Raw genomic sequence first — 27,974 nt, 5'->3', positions numbered from 1 at the left:
TCTATACTTACACCTTCTCTTGCAATTCCAACACAAGTTTGGAATAGCGTTACAGGAAAGGAGACCCAGGAGGCCTGCAGACTGATACCAATGGACAATACTTATTGTGCAAAAAGGAGAACTGACAAAGAGCTGAATGCTGAGAACGGCAGTTAAAATGTTGCAAGCATTAAGTCTGGTGATCGGAATCGGACCTTGTTATTACTATAAAGACTAAACGTGAAAATCTATTTTTGTGCTGAACATGGAATTCTAACGTGGATACTGTAAATCTGCTAACAAAGCTTAGCACTCCCTAAGAGAGTTTGAGGGAGAGGGTTTCAGCCAGGCAGCCTGGAGAAGCTACAGTCTGAGAGCCCGGCCTCGGTGAGAACCACTCTTGCTGTAAAGCAACAGAGACTATTTTCAGACAAACCCGTGCGAGTCTATTGCAACACAGCTTCAAGGACTGTGCCAGGCCACCTGCGTGGATGAAGGTTGAACGGACGGACAACGCATAAGGACTCTGCTGTTGATGCGGACAACTCATAAGGACTGTGCCGTTGATGCGGACAACGCATAAGGACTGTGCTGTTGATGCGGACAACGCATAAGGACTGTGCTGTTGATGCGGACAACGCATAAGGACTCTGCTGTTGATGCGGACAACTCATAAGGACTGTGCCGTTGATGCGGACAACGCATAAGGACTCTGCTGTTGATGCGGACAACGCATAAGGACTGTGCCGTTGATGCAGACAACGCATAAGGACTGTGCTGTTGATGCGGACAACGCATAAGGACTGTGCTGTTGATCCCATCAGGGATTGAAGATTCATTGCTGAGGAAGACTTTGGCTTAGACAATTCAACAAATATAGTCGCCAGGAACGGTTGAATAGAATTCCAGTTACATTTCCCCACATGGAACTAAATAATGTAATTGTAAAATACATTCAGATAGAATTGCTCAATTGATTATTAGTAACACACCTTGCATCTGTCAGATAAGTGATGTTTAGGGTACAGTGTATTTCAGCTCAGGGACTGTGTTAGATAAGTGATGTTTAGGGTACAGTGTATTTCAGCTCAGGGACTGTGTTAGATAAGTGATGTTTAGGGTACAGTGTATTTCAGCTCAGGGACTGTGTTAGATAAGTGATGTTTAGGGTACAGTGTATTTCAGCTCAGGGATTGTCTGTTAGATAAGTTATGTTTAGGGTACAGTGTATTTCAGCTCAGGGATTGTCTGTTAGATAAGTGATGTTTAGGGTACAGTGTATTTCAGCTCAGGGATTGTCTGTTAGATAAGTGATGTTTAGGGTACAGTGTATTTCAGCTCAGGGACTGTGTTAGATAAGTGATGTTTAGGGTACAGTGTATTTCAGCTCAGGGATTGTCTGTTAGATAAGTTATGTTTAGGGTACAGTGTATTTCAGCTCAGGGACTGTCTGTTAGATAAGTGATGTTTAGGGTACAGTGTATTTCAGCTCAGGGACTGTGTTAGATAAGTGATGTTTCGGGTACAGTGTATTTCAGCTCAGGGATTGTGTTAGATAAGTGGTGTTTAGGGTACAGTGTATTTCAGCTCAGGGACTGTGTTAGATAAGTGATGTTTAGGGTACAGTGTATTTCAGCTCAGGGACTCTGTTAGATAAGTGATGTTTAGGGTACAGTGTATTTCAGCTCTGGGATTGTCTGTTAGATTAGTGATGTTTAGGGTACAGTGTATTTCAGCTCACAGGGACTCTGTTAGATAAGTTATGTTTAGGGTACAGTGTATTTCAGCTCAGGGACTGTGTTAGATAAGTGATGTTTCGGGTACAGTGTATTTCAGCTCAGGGATTGCCTGTTAGATAAGTGATGTTTAGGGTACAGTGTATTTCAGCTCAGGGATTGTCTGTTAGATAAGTGATGTTTAGGGTACAGTGTATTTCAGCTCAGGGACTGTGTTAGATAAGTGATGTTTAGGGTACAGTGTATTTCAGCTCAGGGACTGTGTTAGATAAGTGATGTTTAGGGTACAGTGTATTTCAGCTCAGGGATTGTCTGTTAGAATGAGGGAAGCTGTTAGAAGTTAGCAGCCTGTATTCCTTGCAGTTCCTGTAGAGGGAGAGCTGTGAGCTGTGATGTGTTAAAGTGTACTTTTGAAGACTTCTTTTGAAGGTTTCTTTTATATTTCTGTATTTCAATAAACTGCTGCTATTGATTTCAACTTCTTGTCTGCGCTGTGTGTGTGTTCATAGTAATTCCTCTACCTTTAAACTTACATAATATGTTCATTGAAACTAATCAAGTTAAACAAAACTCTAAATGATATGTATTATATAATTGTTCCTACAATGTACATTTGCTATAACTGTGTGTTTCTTTTGAAACTGCACATTTGAGACCTGTATAAAGCAAATGAAAGGACGTGCCGGACAAGGAAGATGCAGGGATTCTAGCACTGCTGAGACAAGGAAGATGCAGGGATTCTGGCACTGCTGAGACAAGGAAGATGCAGGGATTCTAGCACTGCTGAGACAAGGAAGATGCAAGGATTCTAGCACTGCTGAGACAAGGAAGATGCAGGGATTCTAGCACTGCTGAGACAAGGAAGATGCAGGGATTCTAGCACTGCTGAGACAAGGAAGATGCAGGGATTCTAGCACTGCTGAGACAAGGAAGATGCAAGGATTCTAGCACTGCTGAGACAAGGAAGATGCAGGGATTCTAGCACTGCTGAGACAAGGAAGATGCAGGGATTCTAGCACTGCTGAGACAAGGAAGATGCAGGGATTCTAGCACTGCTGAGACAAGGAAGATGCAGGGATTCTAGCACTTGAGACAAGGAAGATGCAGGGATTCTAGCACTGCTGAGACAAGGAAGATGCAGGGATTCTAGCACTGCTGAGACAAGGAAGATGCAAGGATTCTAGCACTGCTGAGACAAGGAAGATGCAGGGATTCTAGCACTGCTGAGACAAGGAAGATGCAGGGATTCTAGCACTGCTGAGACAAGGAAGATGCAGGGATTCTAGCACTGCTGAGACAAGGAAGATGCAGGGATTCTAGCACTTGAGACAAGGAAGATGCAGGGATTCTAGCACTGCTGAGACAAGGAAGATGCAGGGATTCTAGCACTGCTGAGACAAGGAAGATGCAGGGATTCTAGCACTGCTGAGACAAGGAAGATGTAGGGATTCTAGCACTGCTGAGACAAGGAAGATGTAGGGATTCTAGCACTGCTGAGACAAGGAAGATGCAGGGATTCTAGCACTGCTGAGACAAGGAAGATGCAGGGATTCTAGCACTGCTGAGACAAGGAAGATGCAGGGATTCTAGCACTGCTGAGGTCCCCTTCTTACTTTGACCTTTTCTCTTTGCTCTCATTTCTGGTGTTCAAACTCTAACAGGGAACTTTTTTTATTTGAAAGTAATTTATTTTTTAGGAGTCACAGTTTCACAATCTGAGAGAAACAGACAAAAAAACTAATAAAACAAAGAAAATACTCAGCATCTTTTTTTAATACAAAATAAGAGAATGAGATTGGCAGCTTGGGAGTTTGTAATAACAGGATCACACAGAAACAACACAAAGATAACAGATTCAACCGGTTTATCAGCACCAACAATAAGACTGCTGGTCCCCATTTTAAGAGTGCCAGCCAAGGTTTATAAATCTATTTTCTTACCCTTGTTCACACTAACAGCATTATCACTGCTCCCCCTTTCCCTGTGTTTCAGATCTCTGTGTGTCTGCTCCCCCATTTGTGTACTAACCCTCACTCACTCACTCTGTATTTGTGTACTAACCCCCTCCTTCTCTCCTCTGTATTTGTGTACTAACCCCCTCACTCACTCTGTATTTGTGTACTAACCCCCTCACTCACTCTGTATTTGTGTACTAACCCCCTCATTCACTCTGTATTTGTGTACTAACCCCCTCACTCACTCTGTATTTGTGTACTAACCCCCTCACTCACTCTGTATTTGTGTACTAACCCCCTCACTCACTCTGTATTTGTGTACTAACCCCCTCACTCACTCTGTATTTGTGTACTAACCCCCTCACTCACTCTGTATTTGTGTACTAACCCCCTCACTCTCTCCTCTGTATTTGTGTACTAACCCCCTCACTCACTCTGTATTTGTGTACTAACCCCTCATTCACTCTGTATTTGTGTACTAACCCCCTCATTCACTCTGTATTTGTGTACTACCCCCTCATTCACTCTGTATTTGTGTACTAACCCCCTCACTCACTCTGTATTTGTGTACTAACCCCCTCACTCACTCTGTATTTGTGTACTAACCCCTCATTCACTCTGTATTTGTGTACTAACCCCCTCATTCACTCTGTATTTGTGTACTACCCCCTCATTCACTCTGTATTTGTGTACTAACCCCTCATTCACTCTGTATTTGTGTACTAACCCCCTCATTCACTCTGTATTTGTGTACTAACCCCCTCATTCACTCTGTATTTGTGTACTAACCACCTCACTATTTTACATTACCTGAACATTTTTTTCATTGTCTATAGTTATATATGTGACAGTTTATGACTGAAAACTTATGTATTTGTGTACTAACCCCCACAAATGGAGCACCCCTTTAAAAGCCCCCCCCCCCCCCCCCACCCCCCACCGCTTCAGATGGCAGCACTTTCTTTGAGTGGCATAAATAAGAAACTGAAAAGCATTGACCCTCATATTGAAGCTCAATTATACGAGTGTAATATCTGGTAAGACTTTATTTAATTGATAAGCATTGACCCTCATATTGAAGCTCAATTACACGAGTGTAATATCTGGTAAGGCTTTATTTAATTGATAAGTATTGACCCTCATATTGAAGCTCAGTTCCCTGTTAATGCAGAGTCAATAGACATGCCATTGGGGAATGTAACCAAGTGCAAATGACACAATAACAGCATGATTCCAAAACTACAATAAGCTTGGTTTACAAAGCTGTTTCATATGTGCAAAATAATAAACACAGCTCAACATCCATGAGGAATGTGAGCTCAGCATTGCAATAGCAGTGTAATAGTGTAACACACACAAGCAGTCCAATGGCATTTCTATTGATGGTCTGTTAACATGGAAACGAACCACACCTGTGCAATTGCGTAGCAACTAAATACTTGCTTATGCCACTCAGAACAAAGCGTTCCCCTTCTGATTTGGTCCTGTGTTGCACCGCTTCGTCCCGTGCGCTAGGTGGCGCTCTCACTCGTACTCTGCGATGAGGACCATCATGGCCACTCCGAAGAGCAAGGCCAGTATCTCCAGTAAGGACTGCACTGGTTTGGAGTCGTGCAGCAGCTCTGGGATGACGGAGACGGTGGCGATGTAGATGAACCCCCCCGCGGTGAACGGCAGGATCCACGCCGTGGCCGCCTCCCCCACACCCTCCGCCAGCAGAGAGCAGACCGTCCCCGTCACAGCGCCCACTGCTGTCAAGAGCTGGAGAGACATCGCCTGGGGGACAGGGAGACAGGGGGGTCAATACAGTACAATACAATACAATACAATACAATACAATACAATACAATACAATACAGACACACACTGCTGTCAAGAGCTGGAGAGACATCGCCTGGGGGACAGGGACACAGGGGGGTCAATACAATACAATACAATACAATACAGACACACACTGCTGTCAAGAGCTGGAGAGACATCGCCTGGGGGACAGGGAGACAGGGGGGTCAATACAATACAATACAATACAGACACACGCTGCTGTCAAGAGCTGGAGAGACATCGTCTGGGGGACAGGGAGACGGGGGGGGGGGGTCAATACAATACAATAAAGGATTAATACAGAGCAGACTGTCCCTGTCACAGTGTCCCCAGGAGCTGGCAATTAACACAAACACACAGAGACAGGGTTATTCATACAGCACACAGGCATGAACACACACACACCCACGCACACACACTCTCTCTCTCAGGTACAGTATCTCTCACCTTCCTCTTGCTGCAGCCGCTCTGCACCAGGATGGCGAAGTCTCCGATCTCGTGCGGAACCTCGTGCAGCAGGATGGTCACCGTGGTAACCGCGCCTACCGCGGGGCTCACGAGAAACGAGGCGCCGATCGCCAGTCCATCCGTGAAGTTGTGAGTGAAATCAGCGGCCAGGTTCAGGTACCCCGAAACCTTGATATCTGAAACCGAGGCAAACCCCAACACTGTTACTGAGGGGGGACTAGGAGAGACCAAGTCAAACAGACAAGCGTTTCAGCTACTGCCTTCATCAATTTATTGAGTCTCACCCGATTTCCTCTCAACTGTCTTTGAGACTGTCTCCTTCTCTTCCGCACACGCTTTCTTCCTCTGTCTCAATCCCTCCTTCTCGTCACCGCTCCCCTGTTTCTCCTCCACTTTTGGGGGAGCCTCTGCAAAGACAAGCGTGGGGCTTGGTTATACAGCTGGTGCACACGTCAAGGTTTCCGTCTGTTCCAGGGGGTTCTTTCAGCATGCGTGCTGTATAGGCCGTGTCGATGCTGTCGAATGTTTGTTTAACAGGTCGTGGGGGGAGCTTGGGAGCTTGTCGTGACCTTTTTATCCAAGCGCATTTTGTGCAAACATCCCTTGTGTCTGCGAGTGCATTGAGAATGGAAGATACTGCAGCAAACCACTGCCATCTAAAATGTGTATATATAGTATTAACTTTCATTTTGGTTCTGTTCATTTTCAGTGTTACTCGTTTACTTTTATTTTAGACTGGTATAACTTGCTTACAATTATTGCAAACAAAATACATCAACGTATAAGATTGACCGAGGGTGAAATGACCCAGGAAGCGCAACACTAACTGAAAGCAAGGCTTGCAAACAGATTTTTGTATCCTGGTGTAGTACCAGATAGCATGTTTTAAACTGAAAACACATGTTTGCTATGACATGCTGTGGCGGGGTGCCCCGGTCCTGTGCGTATTTTGTGTTTTATGTTGTCTGTTATGTTGTCAGATCACAGCCTACCTCTGTAAAGCGCTATATAAAAAATAAAGATATTATATATTATTATTATATATGTATGTATGTATGTATTGGTGCACAAAGTGTGGGTTATCACAAGTAATTTATTTAGGCACAGGATTGCACAATCACCATGTGCAGATTAAAGTGGTTATTAGTATGGAAGCACGGGGAGCACAATTAGTTCACGTGCAGATGTACAGAGATTCCAATTGATGATTGAATATCAATCGAGTCTCGGTACAGCTGCATGAAGGAGGCAGCGTTTCACTCACTCTGGGTTGGTGTGTTTGCAGTGGAGAACGGGAGAGAGAAAATGAAATAATTAATCTAGAATAGCAACTGCTACTCGTGCTGGAAGAACCAGCACGATACTTGTTTGGGGTTCATCCACTGTCTGTTTTGTCTGTCTATTTTGGCCAACATACCATTTGTTTTGTTCAGCGTTTTGTTCAACCTGTTTATTTGTTCATTTATTATTAAATACGCTCAACAGTGCATTTTCACTCACCACTCTGTGTGCTGCATTTCCTGGCCTGACATCACCACCAGCCAGCCTGTTCACACATGCGTTTCTTTCAAAATTGCACATTTGATCTGAATAAGGAATGCATTTGCATGGCAGAGAACTGTTTAAAAGTGGTTTAAGCGAGGCTGGAGGATGGCTTACCATGTGCGTGTGAGTGGGAGTGGGAGTGGCCCCCCTTGATGTGTCTCACAAACTTCTCAACCACCAGGAAAGCCACGATGCCAGCGAGCACCCACAGACCCACCGACATCAAGTGAGCGTGATCACCACCTGCACAGAGAGGGGGAGAGTGCTCAATTATTATCTATTTTCACACATATGCACATCCGAAATTAATTTGCATTAGAATTTGTACCCCATCAATATCGGGGTCTATATAAAACACCTTCTTAAATAACGGGATGGCTTCACCAGCCAACAGCCTGATGAGCCTCAGCTGGAACCCCTCCGATTGCATCAGTGACCCCTGCCTGGCGATCCCGAGATCACCCCTAAAAACAAGGGGGTGCTGCGATCAGGGGGCTGTCAGTGCTATACCACATTGTGTGTGCATGTGGTAGAGGCAGAAGGGCTGTATTTCGTGTGGTCCTTTGGGGAGAGAAGTTTAACAGGAACAGTGTGCCCCGGACTGGATGGTTTGGTAGTTCATTCCAGGGTCAGTTGGAAGTCAGCCATCCAGAAAGGGGGCGGAGTCACAATACCAGAAGTCATCACCTTAATGCAGTAGGCGATGTGTCAGTCATGGATTGGAGGATACGCGATTGCACTCGCTACCGAAGGGGACGGGACTGAAGGTATATCAGGGGATGTGGCCAATCGATCTGTTCCTTGTGTTATGGTTACGAACAGACCTACAAAGGAAAAACCAGTGTACTAACCGCGAGTGCTTGTGTTTTGTTTTGTCAAGTCTAGTAATTGTTTTTTTTGTCATTATTTGACAGCTAAACTATCTGGGAGCTGTTGTTAGGAGCCAGTTTCCAAACCCAGACTTCACTTCACCACTGTGCACAATAACTGTATCTCATCACCTACACTACGAGCACTCACTCTGGACTTGTGATCGTGTTGTGTGAAGTGTATTCTATTCAGGTTTATTATTTTGGGGCTGAACCCCAGTTACTATTATTTATAGTTGCTACCAGAAACTCATCTGAATAAAGAGCTGTTTGGATCGTGAACTGTGTTGTGTTTGTTATTACTGAGCACTGCATCTCCTCTACACCTGCGCACTGCAAACCACTTCAACACACTTTGAGTCATCAGTAAAAGTATCTCACCAGTGTGGAGAGGCAATTACAAAGCAAAGAGAATGTGAGGCTATATTACAAAAAGTGTGGAATACAAGTCTAGAGAGGTTATGCTAAGATTATACAATGCCCCAGTTAGACCCCACCTAGGATACTGTGTGCAGTTTTGGTCACCTCATTCCAAAAAAAGACACCATTGCACTGGAGAAGGTGCAGAGAAGGGCACCAGGCTGATACAGGGATTGAATGACATGAGCTAGGAGGACAGGTTCAAATAATTACATCTCTGAAGTTGTCTGCAGTGTTCCACAAGGCTCCATTTTAGGTCCTTTGTTATTTTCATTATGTTACCTTTAGGTGACATTATCCTCAGACATGGAGTGAACTTCCATTGTGGATGATACTCAGCTATATTTGTCTTTAACTCTTTGCAGACGGCCCATTATAATTTCAGACTAATTCATCTGATGACGCAATTGCACACAGTGTTGTGACAAGCATGTTATTTTTTTTTTCAAATTAGCATAAAAAACCTTCGTCAGACTTCAGACAATCAAACAGCAGTCAGTCCGGTCTGTAGTTCAAGAGCGACAATGCGTTCAACAAGTACAAAGAATTACCGGACAGCATACGAAATCACCACAACGTTCATCAACAAACAAAACATTTACTGTAGTGAAATATCTGGGTGAATACGTCAGGCATGACAAGCCAATCAAAATGTATTTCACTAAAGCTCCTAACCAATAGAGTTGACTTTTTGGACACGGTACAGCATTTCAGTATCTATGGTTGCAGTGTTTACTCGAGATTACCGTAGACCACGGCATCAAAGCTCAATTCTTTACCGGAGGGGTTTCTAAATCGTTTCTAAAGACCCAGAACAGTGGAAGACATTTTTATAGAAGATGTTGATGGAGTGAATGCCAGGAGAAGACTATCCCCTGGATTCCGAGCTTCTCCACACGGATATGAAGATTCTGCAGTGCATGAGTCTGGGAACACTCCGGTTCTGCTTGTTGAGTTTTCAATAGATGTTAGTTTTGCGAAATAAGCCCCGGTTACAAATAAACTCGTGTGTGTAAGGATAGTACACTGTCCAACTGTTTAGTGTAGGCTAATGTGTTACGCTTTCAATATTGCATCAGACTTTGCTGTTAGTGTTACCCTTTATTTAGTTTTTTCAACTTTATTTTGCTTTCTAGTTGGGTAAATTCAGATTTGCCTGAATATCAGAGTGTAACCCTTGGTATGTCCAGGTTCTACAAACACTCAGCTTTTCAAAAAGGTATCACACTCGATGCTTTACATGGATATATATACTAACGCACATATAAGCTAAAACCCTGCCATCACTTCTCAAAAAGGTAGAAACGCACACCTGTGTAAAATCTAGACCATACAGGATATTTAAATTGTTTCAGATTCTTGTTCCTGAGGTTTGTAGCTACCATGGATAGCTTTACATATTTTAAGCAGGTGTGAGAGAAATGTAATGAGAAATGTAATGAGAAATGTAATGAGAAACGTAATGAGAAATGTAATGAGAAATGTAATGAGAAATGTAATGAGTTCTGGTTGTAAATCTCCCTCCCGACCTGTGAGGGCGCTAAGCAGCGAAAGGGAAAGGCTTTGGACGGGCTGGCCTGACAGTTCTTTTCCTGGGACGGGAAGTCGGTCAGTCTGGAAGAAAGTAAGACTCTGTTGCAGGAACGTATTAACCTGGAAGGGAAATGATGTAGCAGCTGCAGACAGTAAAGACAGCTGCAATCGTTTACCAAGGGGTCATGCGGAACGGCATAAAGGGGCCGGAGAATCGTAAATCTTTTCCTTTGCTTTGTGCTTTTAAATGAGTTCCCCCCCAGTATGGGAGAATGGTGTGCTAACAAAGGACGAGCCTTTTCTCGGTCTCAAACTCTTCTTATGTTCTTTTGTGAAATTAAGCCGTGGCTTCTCAGGGTGTATCAGATCATGGTACAGGCTGGTAAAATAGGGTTTGTGTTTTAGATTTTACTTTCAATGTTATGTTTTGAAAATTGATGATTGACAGCTGGATCGTACCTGAGTGGGAGTGGCCGTGGCCATGTGACTCTGTGTGCGAGGGGGCGTGTCCTTCCTCCTCATGGTGAGAGTGAGGCTCTGCAGGGAGAGGAGGAGAGAGACACACAATCAGATTTGCTTCAATACAGTCACAACTTTCAGTACTTTCACACGCATACTGGCCAAACAAAAAAATGGAAACCTTGTGACCCCACTCCCAGTGTCTGTCTGTGGGACAGGGACCTGTTCTCTGTGTCTTAGTGTGTTTACAGCAGTGCTTGAGGGGTGAGGGGTGTGGGGCGCAGGGGTCCGAAGGGGGTTGAGGGGTGCAGTACTCACGCAGTACCTGGGAGGTGAGGGTTGCAGTACTCACACAGTGCCTGGGAGGTGAGGGGTGCAGTACACACGCAGTGCCTGGGGGGTGAGGGGTGAGGGGTGCAGTACTCACGCAGTGCCTGGGGGGTGAGGGGTGAGGGGCGCAGTACTCACGCAGTGCCTGGGGTATGGGGGGTGAGGGGCGCAGTACTCACGCAGTGCCTGGGGTATGGGGGGTGAGGGGCGCAGTACTCACGCAGTGCCTGGGGTATGGGGGGTGAGGGGTGCAGTACTCACGCAGTGCCTGGGGTATGGGGGGTGAGGGGTGCAGTACTCACGCAGTGCCTGGGGGGTGAGGGGCGCAGTACTCACGCAGTGCCTGGGGTATGGGGGGTGAGGGGTGCAGTACTCACGCAGTGCCTGGGGTATGGGGGGTGAGGGGTGCAGTACTCGCGCAGTGCCTGGGGTATGGGGGGTGAGGGGCGCAGTACTCGCGCAGTGCCTGGGGTATGGGGGGTGAGGGGCGCAGTACTCACGCAGTGCCTGGGGTATGGGGGGTGAGGGGTGCAGTACTCACGCAGTGCCTGGGGTATGGGGGGTGAGGGGTGCAGTACTCACGCAGTGCCTGGGGGGTGAGGGGTGAGGGGTGCAGTACTCACGCAGTGCCTGGAGGGTGAGGGGTGTAGTACTCACGCAGTGCCTGGGGTATGGGGGGTGAGGGGTGCAGTACTCACGCAGTGCCTGGGGGGTGAGGGGTGAGGGGTGAGGGGTGCAGTACTCACGCAGTGCCTGGGGGGTGAGGGGTGCAGTACTCACGCAGTGCCTGGGGGGTGAGGGGTAAGGGGTGCAGTACTCACGCAGTGCCTTGGGTATGGGGGGTGAGGGGTGCAGTACTCGCGCAGTGCCTGGGGGGTGAGGGGTGCAGTACTCACGCAGTGCCTGGGGGGTGAGGGGTGCAGTACTCACGCAGTGCCTGGGGGGTGAGGGGTAAGGGGTGCAGTACTCACGCAGTGCCTTGGGTATGGGGGGTGAGGGGTGCAGTACTCGCGCAGTGCCTGGGGGGTGAGGGGTGCAGTACTCACGCAGTGCCTGGGGGGTGAGGGGTGCAGTACTCACGCAGTGCCTGGGGGGTGAGGGGTGCAGTACTCACGCAGTGCCTGGGGTATGGGGGGTGAGGGGTGCAGTACTCGCGCAGTGCCTGGGGGGTGAGGGGTGCAGTACTCACGCAGTGCCTGGGGGGTGAGGGGTGCAGTACTCACGCAGTGCCTGGGGGGTGAGGGGTGCAGTACTCACGCAGTGCCTGGGGCCTGGGGGGTGAGGGGTGCAGTACTCACGCAGTGCCTGAGGGGTGAGGGGTGCAGTACTCACGCAGTGCCTGGGGGGTGAGGGGTGCAGTACTCACGCAGTGCCTGGGGGGTGAGGGGTGCAGTACTCACGCAGTGCCTGGGGTATGGGGGGTGAGGGGTGCAGTACTCACGCAGTGCCTGGGGGGTGAGGGGTGCAGTACTCACGCAGTGCCTGGGGGGTGAGGGGTGCAGTACTCACGCAGTGCCTGGGGGGTGAGGGGTGCAGTACTCACGCAGTGCCTTGGGTATGGAGGGTGAGGGGTGCAGTACTCACGCAGTGCCTGGGGTATGGAGGGTGAGGGGTGCAGTACTCACGCAGTGCCTGGGGGGTGAGGGGTAAGGGGTGCAGTACTCACGCAGTGCCTGGGGGGTGAGGGGTGCAGTACTCACACAGTGCCTGGGGTATGGGGGGTGAGGGGTGCAGTACTCGCGCAGTGCCTGGGGGGTGAGGGGTGCAGTACTCACGCAGTGCCTGGGGTATGGGGGGTGAGGGGTGCAGTACTCGCGCAGTGCCTGGGGGGTGAGGGGTGCAGTACTCACGCAGTGCCTTGGGTATGGGGGGTGAGGGGTGCAGTACTCACGCAGTGCCTGGGGGGTGAGGGGTGCAGTACTCACGCAGTGCCTGGGGGGTGAGGGGTGCAGTACTCACGCAGTGCCTGGGGGGTGAGGGGTGCAGTACTCACGCAGTGCCTGGGGGGTGAGGGGTGCAGTACTCACGCAGTGCCTGGGGGGTGAGGGGTGCAGTACTCACGCAGTGCCTGGGGGGTGAGGGGTGCAGTACTCACGCAGTGCCTGGGGTATGGGGGGTGAGGGGTGCAGTACTCACGCAGTGCCTTGGGTATGGAGGGTGAGGGGTGCAGTACTCACGCAGTGCCTGGGGGGTGAGGGGTAAGGGGTGCAGTACTCACGCAGTGCCTTGGGTATGGGGGGTGAGGGGTGCAGTACTCGCGCAGTGCCTGGGGGGTGAGGGATGCAGTACTCACGCAGTGCCTGGGGGGTGAGGGGTGCAGTACTCACGCAGTGCCTGGGGTATGGGGGGTGAGGGGTGCAGTACTCACGCAGTGCCTGAGGGGTGAGGGGTGCAGTACTCACGCAGTGCCTGGGGGGTGAGGGGTGCAGTACTCACGCAGTGCCTGGGGGGTGAGGGGTGCTGTACTCACGCAGTGCCTGGGGTATGGGGGGTGAGGGGTGCAGTACTCGCGCAGTGCCTGGGGTATGGAGGGTGAGGGGTGCAGTACTCACGCAGTGCCTGGGGTATGGGGGATGAGGGGTGCAGTACTCACGCAGTGCCTGGGGGGTGAGGGGTGAGGGGTGCAGTACTCACGCAGTGCCTGGGGGGTGAGGGGTGCAGTACTCACGCAGTGCCTGGGGGGTGAGGGGTGCAGTACTCACGCAGTGCCTGGGGTATGGGGGGTGAGGGGTGCAGTACTCACGCAGTGCCTGGGGGGTGAGGGGTGAGGGGTGCAGTACTCACGCAGTGCCTGGGGGGTGAGGGGTGTAGTACTCACGCAGTGCCTGGGGTATGGGGGGTGAGGGGTGCAGTACTCACACAGTGCCTGGGGGGTGAGGGGTGAGGGGTGCAGTACTCACGCAGTGCCTGGGGGGTGAGGGGTGAGGGGTGCAGTACTCACGCAGTGCCTGGGGGGTGAGGGGTGCAGTACTCACGCAGTGCCTGGGGTATGGGGGGTGAGGGGTGCAGTACTCACGCAGTGCCTGGGGTATGGGGGGTGAGGGGTGCAGTACTCACGCAGTGCCTGGGGGGTGAGGGGTGCAGTACTCACGCAGTGCCTGGGGTATGGGGGGTGAGGGGTGCAGTACTCACGCAGTGCCTGGGGGGTGAGGGGTGAGGGGCGCAGTACTCACGCAGTGCCTGGGGTATGGGGGGTGAGGGGTGCAGTACTCACGCAGTGCCTGGGGTATGGGGGGTGAGGGGCGCAGTACTCACGCAGTGCCTGGGGTATGGGGGGTGAGGGGTGCAGTACTCATGCAGTGCCTGGGGTATGGGGGGTGAGGGGTGCAGTACTCACGCAGTGCCTGGGGTATGGGGGGTGAGGGATGCAGTACTCACGCAGTGCATGGGGGATGAGGTGCAGGAAGGCGTCCCCCAGCAACCCCCCGGAGGCGAAGCTCAGCAGCACTTTGAGCAGGCTCTGGTGCTGGGAGGTGTTGGACTCCACTGGGATGAGGAAGAGGATGAGGAAGGGGGCCGCACTGATCAGCAGGGTCGCGCCCACAGCCTGGGGAGAGAGGGGGCACCAGGGGGTTTATTAGGGTTATTATTACAGTCAAACCAAAAAACAAAAAAAACATATATATATATATATATATATATATATATATATATAGTAGGTACAAAAATTAACAATTAACTCCTAAATCTTTTTCATAGTTTCCTTCTTCAATTTCAGTATCTCCCATACGGTATTTATAATGCACATTTTTATTGCCTGCGTGCAATACCTTTTCTCTATTAAATGTAATTTGCCATGTGTCTGCCCAGTTCTGAATGCTGTCATTTTTAATGACCTTTGCTGCTGCAACAGTGTTTGCCGCTCCTCCTATTTTTGTGTCGTCTGCAAATTTAACAAGTTTGCTTATACCAGAATCTAAGTCATTAATGTAGATTAGGAATAGCAGAGGACCTAATACTGATCCCTGTGGTACACCACTGGTTACCTCACTCCATTTTGATGTTTCTCCTCTAATCAGTACTTTCTCTTTTCCACTTCCTAATCCATGTGCATGCATTTCCTTGAATCCCTACTGCGTTTAGTTTGAGAATTAATCTTTTATACAGGACTTTGTCAAAAGCTTTCTGGAAATCTAAAACCATGTCATATGCTTTTCAATTATCGATTGTCGATGTTGCATCCTCAAAGAAATCAAGCAGGCTAGTTAGACATGATAGGCTGTCAGTGTTTGCGGGTAGTCAGTAACGCTTTGTTGAATGAAGATGGATGACAAGATTTTCATTCCTCGCAATCTGTATCTCAGATTTATATAAAGAAAGCGTTCTTATTTACAGGTCCGCTTGCTGCAGGTGCCGCTTTACGTCGCGAGCTCCCCGAGTCAGGGAGTCTTTTAAAGCAGCGTTGAGCCAGCACTGCGAGTCAACAGTTGAGTTGAGTTTAGGTATGCACTCATACCCAGAATACTTAGCAATACAAGTGTTTGCACACACACACACCTACCTGTGTCCACAGTTCGAAGGTGTTTGTTTTCTCCCTCATTGGCGCTGCACTGATGTGCTCCTCCTGGCTCGTGGCTCCGTGCGAGTGGCCGTGGTGCGAGGCTCCCTCTGCCTCCTCATACAGCGGCAGATTGGCCTCCGCGCTCCACTTGCTGGCCCCTCCGTGGTGCGCGTGACCACAGTCGTGCCCGTGGCCCCCATGGGAGTGAGCGTGGCCATGCTCGTGGCCGCCATGGGAGTGAGCGTGGCCGTGCTTGTGGCCCCCGTGGGAGTGAGCGTGCTCGTGGCCCCCGTGGGAGTGAGCGTGCCCGTGGCCCCCGTGGGAGTGAGCGTGCCCGTGCTCGTGAGCACATGTCAGCTGCACCATCACAGTGCACATCACCAGCATGGCCAAACACAGGCTCCTAGTCTTGCGAGAGGTAGCGCCAGACATTTTCCTATAGAGGGGGAATTGGAATACATTCTGTATTATTATGATTATGATGTTTATTACTGTGGGTTGTAAAGAGGATATCTTACACACAGCACTGTTTTATTTCTTTATTTGTTGGAAAAATGTAAAATATGCCCCAAGCGATTTTATTTTTTGTTTTTGTTTAAATATTTTTAGTAATTCGTCCAATTGAGTACTGTAGCACACGCGAGTGTGTGCTGGGAGGGAGTTCACTGTGCAGTGTAAATCACACCTTAGAATAGATTTCAGATGGGAGTCTAAATTGCCATTAAGCAGCAAATAAATAAACCAGCTGATCGTGGGAATTATACATTTAAAATACTGTATTTATAATTGAGAACTTTTGATGGAACGAATATAAAGAAAGGTATAATGTATTTACCAAATACCTACCATCCCGATCACAGTAAACATGGTCCCAAGTCTCTTAATGCGATATTATCGGATGCTGGCAAAAGTCAAAAACTGTTGGAACCCAGGTCTCAAGAGAAAGGTAGGCTAGTCTAGAGAGTTAACATTAGGGCTGCTATGATTAAATTAAAAATCGTTATCTTTATCGATTCCATTCCTCATTATCTACATCAATATAAATACTTGATAATCGATTAAATAATTACATTTTTGTGACGTATAGATCATAACATTATTTAAGTTCATCAACGAAACTGCACTGAAGGCCCTGCCTGGCTATTTACAGCATTTCTGCCAAGTCAAGCAGTGGGCGTGCTCTTCTTCTCCTGCTCAAGTGTTAACTATCATCTGATTTGCTGTTCATATCCTGATCACCAGCGAGTCCGTTTTGTAAGTACGCCCCTCTGTGTATTCAATGTAAATATAAAAGCACACCGGCTAGGGCAGAGCAGGACGACAGGCTTGTATTCCTGGCAATCATGTACATTTTGCACAATGAAGAAAACTGACTGTACATAGTCTGCACCTCTTTGGAGTTTCAAAATGAACCGTTACCCTCTTCAGCTCCAGGGCGTACGCATGTACGTCAATGAAAGAGCATCTGCAGTACCATGCCATGCCTGCGTACGTCAAGGTTTGCCGTCTATTCAACAGGGCTTGAATTTCAGTGTGGGATCGCAGGAATCGCACATTTTCCAAGTTGTTCCCGCATATCTGCAACTTTCAGTGCAGGAAAATCCCGCAGAGATATTTTAAGACACCAAGCTACTGTATTTTTCACCCAATTTAGAATGCCTGAAACGCTACAACAGTCTATAAGGAAGTGGGTGTCAGTGATGAAAGCACTATGAGCTGCATTCTGAGTAGTTCTGGTTAAAATAAATAAATAAATAAATAAATAAATAAATAAATAAAAACAAAAGTAGTGCTGGATATTTTAAGTGCCGCAAGATTTTATTCTCTCGTACGTGATTCTCGGCCGCTATCTTTTAAGCATTATAGAAACTCAGTACACTGCAGTGAGTACCAGTTTTGAAAAAAGAAATATAATATGAAGTGTATCTAGGTGTTGTTTTGCAAGCGATGACTTTCGCTTTAACTCTTAAAACTCAGCCCCATTCATTTTGGGGCGCCAGCGTACCGAAAGTTACGCACATATTACAGGCTTGTTTAAAAGTACAGACTCTGGGCTTTCCAAAGACGTATTCAGTGTGTGTATGCGGTACTCCTAGCCAGAACTACGACTGCCTGACGTTAAGCCTCTCATCATGTGACAGAGTTCACAGATCGGTTTCGTCTTTTGTAGCAGCTAGACTGAAAGGGGCGGTACCGACAGAAGCTCAGCTCCCCCATGTTCATTTCATATTGAGGTTCAATAGTGCAGGGTTTTTTTTTGTTTTTTTTAGCCATCTATGATTACAATATATATATATATCTATATATATATATATATATATATATATATATATATATATATATAGCAGTGACCAAACACGTGGTTTTTTTGGAAAAGCGTTTTTGTTTTTTACATATATTCTCATCTCTACCACATAACAGTATGCCTGATCCTGTTGCAACTTACATAATATGAAAGGGCATTTTATGGCAGTACAAAACTACTAGTTAAACATACATAAATGAAAACAGTGAAAAACAGGTGGAAACAGGGCTGAGTGTAAAGAGTTAAAAAAAAGAAATGGAGCTCTGGTTAAAATGAAAAGCACCTTTTTCTTCTGCTGCAGCAAAAACTTCATGTCAGGCAATGGCAAAAGCAATGGAGAGTGCTCTGTCTCACAGTGATGAACAGCTGTGAGGTCTCCTGAAAGCAGCTTATTTTAAAGCAACACCAGTGTGAATGATGATGCAGTAAAATATATATAGTTTTTTTTATATGCAAAAGTGTTTTATTTTTTTGCCATCCCTCCCCATTGGCCTATTTATCTGTGAAGACAGTGAGATACCGCGACAAACAATCAGCGATCTGAAGTACATGCACAGCATTTAATTGATTGCTTGTTTATCTTTATTTTATTATTGGATTGCAATAAATACATGGCAGCCACATGGACTGTGAGACGGGAGCGATGAGGAGGTTGAGCCGTGTGCGCAGGATCACGAAAGCAGAGACAGTGATGCTGAGTTGAAGACGATGTGGAAGGAAAATATGTAACAATATTTCACAATATAAAACTCAGGTGTTTTCTGTTCAAATTACAGATGTACAGTTGTAATCAAAAGTTTACATACCCCAATGGAAATGTATAATTTCTAGAAATTTCTCAAAAACAAATTATAGGAAAAATCTTTTGAAGCAAAAGTTTTGCTTTTGTGGATGAGGAAAAGAAGTTACAAGAAACACATGTCTACAATTATTTATTTCAGCAATTTTTTTGCAAAACTCCAACATCATTACTGGGGAGTTGGTTCCAGACCCTCACAATTCTCTGTGTAAAAAAGTGCCTCCTATTTTCTGTTCTGAATGCCCCTTTATCTAATCTCCATTTGTGACCCCTGGTCCTTGTTTCTTTTTTCAGGTTGAAAAAGTCCCTTGTGTTGACATTGTCTACACCTTTTAGGATTTTGAATGCTTGAATCAGATCGCGCATAGTCTTCTTTGTTCAAAACTGAACAGAATCAATTCTTTTAGCCTGTCTGCATACGACCTTTTAAACCCAGGATAATTCTGGTTGCTCTTCTTTGCACTCTTTCTAGAGCAGCAATATCCTTTTTGTAACGAGGTGACCAGAACTGAACATAATATTCTAGATGAGGTCTTACTAATGCATTGTAAAGTTTTAACATTACTTCACTCAATTCTGATTTCAGATGTGAAATCCTTGGAAAATTGTGCAGCTACAATATCCTCTAAGTTTTTTTATATAACACTTGGAAATTTTTAATATTTGGATAATTCTTTGGGAGGTGTATTGGGTTTTAATTTCTGATTTAAGGTTCCAAAACTACAAGCGCTTAGGTTCATATTTATGACCAAATATGGTCATTCCCCGTAGGCAGCACAGGGTTAATTAACACGGCCAACCCTTTTGCAGCGGTGCTATGTTATATTTGTTTGCCCTGGACTGTATTGTCAATAGTCTTAATGAATTGTGTGCTGTATCACAAATGTGTGTCCAGGATAGAACATCCTGGTGGAAACAACAAAGCAAACATCCGGTTCCCTTTTCAAGAAGACACCAAGGAGACTGTCTCCTCCTAATGTGCAAACACAGAGCTGGAGTGAATGAACTGAGCAGATACACAGTGCACAGCAGCATGGCTATTACCAGAGCTGCAGTGAAACTGAGCAGATACACAGTGCACAGCACCATGGCTATTTCTAGAGCTGCAATGAAACTGAGCAGTCCCGCATAAAAGATTAATTCTCAAACTGAACGCAGTAGGGATTCAAGGAAATGCATGCACATGGATTAGGGAGTGGTTAACAGGTAGAAAACAGAAAGTACTGATTAGAGGAGAAACCTCAAAATGGAGTGAGGTAACCAGTGGTGTACCACAGGGATCAGTATTAGGTCCTCTGCTATTCCTAATCTACATTAATGATTTAGACTCTGATATAGTAAGCAAACTCGTTAAATTTGCAGACGACACAAAAATAGGAGGAGTGGCAGACACTGTTGAAGCAGCAAAGGTCATTCAAAATGATCTAGACAGCATTCAAAATTGGGCAGACACATGGCAAATGAAATTTAATAGAGAAAAGTGTAAAGTATTGCATGCGGGCAATAAAAATGTGCATTATAAATATCATATGGGAGATAGTGAAATTGAAGAAGGGAACTATGAAAAAGACCTAGGAGTTTATGTTGACTCAGAAATGTCTTCATCTAGACAATGTGGGGAAGCTATAAAAAAGGCTAACAAGATGCTTGGATATATTGTGAGAAGTGTTGAATTTAAATCAAGGGAAGTAATGTTAAAACAATGCATTAGTAAGACCTCACCTAGAATATTGTGTTCAGTTCTGGTCACCTCGTTACAAAAAGGATATTGCTGCTCTAGAAAGAGTGCAAAGAAGAGCGACCAGAATTATCCCGGGTTTAAAAGGCATGTCGTATGCAGACAGGCTAAAAGAATTGAATCTATTCAGTCTTGAACAAAGAAGACTACGCGGCGATCTGATTCAAACATTCAAAATCCTAAAAGGTATAGACAATGTCAACCCGGGGGACTTCTTTGACTTGAAAAAAGAAACAAGGGCCAGGTGTCACAAATGGAGATTAGATAAAGGGGCATTCAGAACAGAAAATAGGAGGCACTTTTTTACACAGAGAATTGTGAGGGTCTGGAACCAACTCCCCAGTAATGTTGTTGAAGCTGACACCCTGGGATCCTTCAAGAAGCTGCTTGATGAGATTCTGGGATCAATAAGCTACTAACAACCAAACAAGCAAGATGGGCTGAATGGCCTCCTCTCATTTGTAAACTTTCTTATGTTCTTATGTTCTTATGTTCTAGATACACAGTGCACAGCACCATGGCTATTACTAGAGCTGCAATGAAACTGAGCAGATACACAGTGCACAGCACCATGGCTATTACTAGAGCTGCAGTGAAACCGAGCAGATACACAGTGCACAACACCATGGCTATTACTAGAGCTGCAGTGAAACTGAGCAGATACACAGTGCACAGCACCATGGCTATTACTAGAGCTGCAGTGAAACCGAGCAGATACACAGTGCACAGCACCATGGCTATTACTAGAGCTGCAGTGAATGAACTGAGCAGATACACAGTGCACAGCACCATGGCTATTACTAGAGCTGCAATGAAACTGAGCAGATACACAGTGCACAGCACCATGGCTATTACTAGAGCTGCAATGAAACTGAGCAGATACACAGTGCACAGCACCATGGCTATTACTAGAGCTGCAGTGAATGAACTGAGCAGATACACAGTGCACAGCACCATGGCTATTACTAGAGCTGCAATGAAACTGAGCAGATACACAGTGCACAGCACCATGGCTATTACTAGAGCTGCAATGAAACTGAGCAGATACACAGTGCACAACACCATGGCTATTACTAGAGCTGCAGTGAAACTGAGCAGATACACAGTGCACAGCACCATGGCTATTACTAGAGCTGCAGTGAATGAAGTGAGCAGATACACAGTGCACAGCACCATGGCTATTACTAGAGCTGCAATGAAACTGAGCAGATACACAGTGCACAGTACCATGAGATATTACTAGAGCTGCAGTGAATGAACGGAGCAGACACACAGTGCACAGCACCATGGCTATTACTAGAGCTGCAATGAAACTGAGCAGATACACAGTGCACAGCACCATGGCTATTACTAGAGCTGCAATGAAACTGAGCAGATACACAGTGCACAACACCATGGCTATTACTAGAGCTGCAGTGAAACTGAGCAGATACACAGTGCACAGCACCATGGCTATTACTAGAGCTGCAGTGAATGAAGTGAGCAGATACACAGTGCACAGCACCATGGCTATTACTAGAGCTGCAATGAAACTGAGCAGATACACAGTGCACAGCACCATGAGATATTACTAGAGCTGCAGTGAATGAACTGAGCAGATACACAGTGCACAGTACCATGGCTATTACTAGAGCTGCAATGAAACTGAGCAGATACACAGTGCACAGCACCATGGCTATTACTAGAGCTGCAGTGAATGAACTGAGCAGATACACAGTGCACAGCACCATGGCTATTACTAGAGCTGCAGTGAATGAACTGAGCAGATACACAGTGCACAGCACCATGGCTATTACTAGAGCTGCAATGAAACTGAGCAGATACACAGTGCACAGCACCATGGCTATTACTAGAGCTGCAGTGAATGAACTGAGCAGATACACAGTGCACAGCACCATGGCTATTACTAGAGCTGCAGTGAAACTGAGCAGATACACAGTGCACAGCAGCATGGCTATTACTAGAGCTGCAGTGAATGAACTGAGCAGATACACAGTGCACAGCACCATGGCTATTACTAGAGCTGCAGTGAAACTGAGCAGATACACAGTGCACAGCACCATGGCTATTACTAGAGCTGCAGTGAAACTGAGCAGATACACAGTGCACAGCAGCATGGCTATTACTAGAGCTGCAGTGAATGAACTGAGCAGATACACAGTGCACAGCAGCATGGGATATTACCAACACACTCTGGAGTTCACTGTAGTAAATGTTGTTGGAAATGCAATTTTGTTTATTGGTCTTAGAGATGGCATTTACAGCCTACAGGATACAGGCACCACGCATGTCATTTCTTCTTTCTCTTTTTCTTCTTATTACTACTATCATTACTAATGATAGACAAATGTATTGCTAGATAGATAGATAGATAAATAGACAGATACTGTTTTGAGTAATTTTATATCCATTTCTAACTTGACATTCTTAGCCAAAGTTCTTGAAAAAGGAAGTAGCCAAACAACTCACCAGATTTCTGGACAGTAGCAATGTCTCTGAAAAGTCTGTCAGGTTTCGATGTACTCACAGTACAGAGACTGCCCTTGTCAGAGTGGTGAATGACTTACTGATGCATGCAGACTCTAAGGGCCGCTACACACCAAACGCGATGCGACAAGTGCTTCATTTTTGTCAGGTGGAGGAAGCGCTGTGTAACTGCACAATAAAGACAGACTGATTTAGGCATGCAAGAGGAAAAAGAAGTGGGCTGTGGTGGATAATCAAATAAATTGTAACACTAGAGATGGGCTTTGTATCAGAAAACAGGTGACGGAGTGGGAAATCGCGTGTGACGGGTAAGTGCATCAACTTGTTACACACACATATATATATATATATATATATAATGGGAATTGATTTAATTGATTTGGTAAAATGTGACTGACATGTATTTGAGTGTCATATATCCTAGTGCTGACTGTAGTTATTTTGCTTAAACATTTTGATATGAAATCCACGTTGTTGCATTTTGACTGTACCTTATACTAATAGTGCAAGTCTTTTACAGATTTAAATGGGATACTTCTCCTCTAAATCGAGACATATTTTGCATTTAAGAGCCATCTGACTCAAAAGCCATGTGTTAAAAAATAACTTAAAATTGGGTCTTCAACTTAAAATGAATAATAAAAAGGGTTCCAAGCACTCAGTAGAGTCGCCCAGCCCTCTGCTCGGGATGTGGAAACAAGGGAGTAAAGGTTCTAGTGTTCACTGTAAACAGAACACAAATACAAGAAGGAGCGTGGACTGGTTCAGATATGATCATGCAGTCTGGAGAGATCGCCTGCGGGAAAGCAGCCTGTCTGCAAATCAAGTTCTGTCTTCCACCTGGCTCTGGAAGTCTGGTTCCAAACTGGGGGTCAGGCTGAGCAGCGGGTTAATGTTAATGCACTAGACCAGCCTTTCACCTTTCTCTGCTGGCCTGGGTTCCAATCTGGGGGTTAGGTTGAGCAGCGGGTTAATGTTAATGCACTAGACCAGCCTTTAACCTTCCTCTGCTGGCCTGGGTTCCAATCTGGGGGTTAGGCTGAGCAGCGGGTTAATGTTAATGCACTAGACCAGCCTTTAACCTTCCTCTGCTGGCTGTGGTTCCTATAGGGGGGCGAGGTGGCATAGTGGATCATGTCATTTTAATTGATTAAAATTGAGTTTGATTAAAAGCTGGGTTGGGTTGACTGGAGCTGCTCTAAACGGGTACAAGTTGTTTCTAACTAACCGACAGTACTGTGTTTCTTTAGGGGAGTCTATCAGGATTATCTACTGTTACTTCTGGTGTCCCAGAGGGCTCTAACCCTGGTCCCATATGTTTTCCTTGTGTATGCTTCCACTGGGTGAGATCCTTCGTAAACACAGTGTACATAGTCACTGCTATGCTGATGACACACAGCTTTATATTTATATAGAACATGCTGCCGGCACTGCTATTTGAGTCTTACTAGAGTGTCTTACTAATATCAAAAGGTGGATTTCTCAACAGGGTTGCCAGATTGGGGGAAATCAAAGCCATGAGGGGAAAATAGGGGGAAATATTTTTCAAATAGGGGGTTTCAGCTCAAAATGGGGGCTTGTATGTCCTCTGTAGTGAGCTCCTTAGTACTTAACCATAGTGTTCTCATGATCTTTTAAAAATACAAACCCTGCCTTCTGACAGTGATGGCCTACTGCACTAGCCAGTAGTTCATGCCTTTTACCATAAATCCCGCCTCACACTTGACTCCTCCACCATTCACACACGCACACTGCATTGAATATATAAGAACATAAGAAAGTTTACAAACGAGAGGAGGCCATTCAGCCCATCTTGCTCGTTCGGTTGTTAGTAGCTTATTGATCCCAGAATCTCATCAAGCAGCTTCTTGAAGGTTCCCAGGCTGTCAGCTTCAACAATATAGTAAATAGATAACATGTAGGTTTTGTATGGTTCCTCTTGATTTACAGAAAATATTTTCAGAGAAATTCTGTACTATGTTATGTATTATTATTATTATTATTATTATTATTATTATTATTAATAATAATAATAAATAAATAAATAAATAAATAAATAAATAAATAAATAAATGGTGCCAGACAAAGCTGAGAAATCACCTTCAAGTTGAAACACTAGGAAGCCTCCTGGATGTTAGTGGTAGTGGAGGGGATAAGATTGCAGGAGCTTTCAGCCAACCACACACATATGCTCCAGTGTGGCAATGTGCCCCGCCCCTGTGTGCAATTGTGTGTTATGTGTTGTATGTTGCGTGTGTGTGTTAATGTTGGTGTATAGATTGGTACACGGGATATAAACGGGTCTGTGTTTCACGTGTATTTAAAAAGTGTAGATTTATATTTAGGCACGAGGAGGGCACAAATCACTTCACGTGCTGGTTAAATGTAATATGTGAGCACGGGGTTGCACAGAATGAATTCACGTGCTGAGATTCAAGTGAATAATTAATTAGTAATTGAATCCCAGCACAACAGTATATATAGAGACACGTAGCACTCAGTCGGGGTTGGGTGTTCGAGAGTGGAGAACAGGAGAGAGAGAGAGAGGAGTTAAAATAAATAAGATCGTAAATATAAGTGTTTGTTCACACCGTGTTTGTTTGTCTCCGTGCACCGTTTGTTAAGTGTTAGTTCGTTTTGTCTGTCTATTTATTTTGGCGTGTAGTGCCGTGCCCTGTGTTTTTGTATGTCTACAACCTTTTATTTTCTGTTCTGTTTTATTAAATGCTGAGCGAAACCATTCGCTCAGCTCCACCAAACAACATCTCTCTGTCTGTTTATTTCCTGCATCTGGTCTGACGCCACCCACTCCGGCCGTCTTTGTGACATCCAGAAATCCACAAGCCACATTTCTAGCATGTCTAGCAATGAGGACTGCTTTGAAAACCTTCTTAGTGACGCCTAATATTTTAGTTAACTGCAGCAACACCTAAATTATTATTATTATTTTATCCTAGGAGGGTAAATAGTATCTATGCAACAGATATCTGTGCATTGCAACACCCCCTTTCCAATACGGGTATTGTGTAAATGGGGGGGATTGGTTCACCAATAAGGGGGATTTTATAAGTAGCATCTGGCAACCCCGTGTCTCAGGTTTCTTGCACTTGAACTCATAAGACTTATTGACATACAGTATAAAGCACTAAATGGCTTGGCACCAGATTACCTGAGAGGATCATATATGCATAGTTTATCACATCATAATGTGTGCATTATTTTATTTATTTAGGAATTTCAAATACCACAAATGTAGAGTAAATTATAATAAAGACATCAGACATGTCGTGATACTGTAGGGGTGTGCTAGACATCAGACATGTCGTGATACTGTAGCGGTGTGCTAGACATCAGACATGTCGTGATACTGTAGGGGTATGCTAGACATCAGACATGTCGTGATACTGTAGGGGTATGCTAGACATCAGACATGTCGTGATACTGTAGGGGTATGCTAGACATCAGACATGTCCTGATACTGTAGGGGTATGCTAGACATCAGACATGTCGTGATACTGTAGGGGTGTGCTAGACATCAGACATGTCGTGATACTGTAGGGGTATGCTAGACATCAGACATGTCGTGATACTGTAGGGGTATGCTAGACATCAGACATGTCGTGATACTGTAGGGGTATGCTAGACATCAGACATGTCGTGATACTGTAGGGGTATGCTAGACATCAGACATGTCGTGATACTGTAGGGGTATGCTAGACATCAGACATGTCGTGATACTGTAGGGGTATGCTAGACATCAGACATGTCGTGATACTGTAGGGGTATGCTAGACATCAGACATGTCGTGATACTGTACGAGTAAACTAGACATCAGACATGTCGTGATACTGTAGGGGTAAGCTAGACATCAGACATGTCGTGATACTGTACGAGTAAACTAGACATCAGACATGTCGTGATACTGTAGGGGTATGCTAGACATCAGACATGTCCTGATACTGTAGGGGTAAGCTAGACATCAGACATGTCGTTATACTGTAGGGGTATGCTAGACATCAGACATGTCCTGATACTGTAGGGGTATACTAGACATCAGACATGTCCTGATACTGTAGGGGTAAGCTAGACATCAGACATGTCGTGATACTGTAGGGGTATGCTAGACATCAGACATGTCCTGATACTGTAGGGGTAAGCTAGACATCAGACATGTCGTGATACTGTAGGGGTATGCTAGACATCAGACATGTCCTGATACTGTAGGGGTATGCTAGACATCAGACATGTCGTGATACTGTAGGGGTATGCTAGACATCAGACATGTCGTGATACTGTACGAGTAAACTAGACAAAAGACATGTGGCGATACTGTACGAGTACGCTACTGACTGCACTGTCTGAACAGTGGTTCTGTCTACCATACATTCCAGCTGTTAAAGTCAAAGGATTCATTTTGCACAACATGTAATGAATATGATTTGGATTATTCGGTGACTTTTATAAGGATAAAATGTACAGTGTTTAAAATGTGTTGTCATCACAGAGAGCTTCCCTGTACTGTAATTCAGGGACAGTTACTTTTGTTTTGGGTAAATTACAAAAAAGCGTCGCCACATTTAAATGCAATAACTTACCAAGTTCGTCCTGCTTCCGTCGCGATGTCAACACGTCCTCGTCTCCTCTTTGGTAATCTGGGCTCAGTGATGTTTAGTCTGTTTATTGTTTCCTAGTCTTTCTGTCAGCTCACTTTGCTTTTTGCGGCACAACACAGACGTGGCAGAGCAACAAAGCAACTCTCGCGTGGTTTACCAGCTCGACGCATTTCCCCCATTCAAAGACAAGTTAAAATATCGTGAGAGTTCTGAGGAAGGTGGTTGTTTTTTTAAGAAACCCCGATGGGATGCGGATGCGGGGCGGAAGTTAATTAACTGAACCGATTTAACACAGCCCCTCACAAAAATGACGCTGACAATTATTATTATTATTTTTTTAAAATATGGCTGTTGTTTTATTTGTGTGCTGCTGGGTGCTGCCAATATTCTTCCGTTTCAGTTTGCTTCTGTGTTAA

At 45.6% G+C, this 27,974-nt stretch overlaps 1 protein-coding gene across 1 annotated transcript; it reads right to left on the bottom strand.

Annotated features, from left to right (window-relative positions):
* Positions 1 to 4,611: 4,611 nt before the first annotated feature.
* LOC117433919 (zinc transporter Slc39a7) lies at positions 4,612 to 27,722 on the bottom strand. The gene is made up of 8 exons (XM_059009215.1): positions 27,541 to 27,722; positions 15,617 to 16,052; positions 14,494 to 14,662; positions 10,786 to 10,863; positions 7,619 to 7,747; positions 6,244 to 6,366; positions 5,939 to 6,135; positions 4,612 to 5,446 (listed from the first exon to the last, which is right to left on the bottom strand). The coding sequence occupies exons 2-8, from the start codon at positions 16,046 to 16,048 to the stop codon at positions 5,195 to 5,197; spliced, it is 1,380 nt and encodes a 459-aa protein (XP_058865198.1). The 5' UTR covers positions 16,049 to 16,052; positions 27,541 to 27,722; the 3' UTR covers positions 4,612 to 5,194.
* Between the last annotated feature and the right edge of the window lie 252 nt (positions 27,723 to 27,974).

This window comes from Acipenser ruthenus, chromosome 38, assembly GCF_902713425.1.
Source record: "Acipenser ruthenus chromosome 38, fAciRut3.2 maternal haplotype, whole genome shotgun sequence".
In the NCBI taxonomy this organism is placed as follows: Eukaryota; Metazoa; Chordata; class Actinopteri; order Acipenseriformes; family Acipenseridae; genus Acipenser; species Acipenser ruthenus.
Note: the sequence above shows the minus strand (reverse complement) of the source record. Positions and strands in the feature narration are given on the sequence as shown.

Coding starts and splice junctions, on each gene's coding strand:
- LOC117433919 (XM_059009215.1), bottom strand. CDS start 16,048: ATGTCTGGCGCTACCTCTCGCAAGACTAGGAGCCTGTGTTTGGCCATG. Junction 6,367..7,618: donor CTCCCACTCACACGCACATG/GTAAGCCATCCT, acceptor TTGTCTTTGCAG/AGGCTCCCCCAAAAGTGGAG. Junction 6,136..6,243: donor GACAGTTGAGAGGAAATCGG/GTGAGACTCAAT, acceptor CCTCGGTTTCAG/ATATCAAGGTTTCGGGGTAC.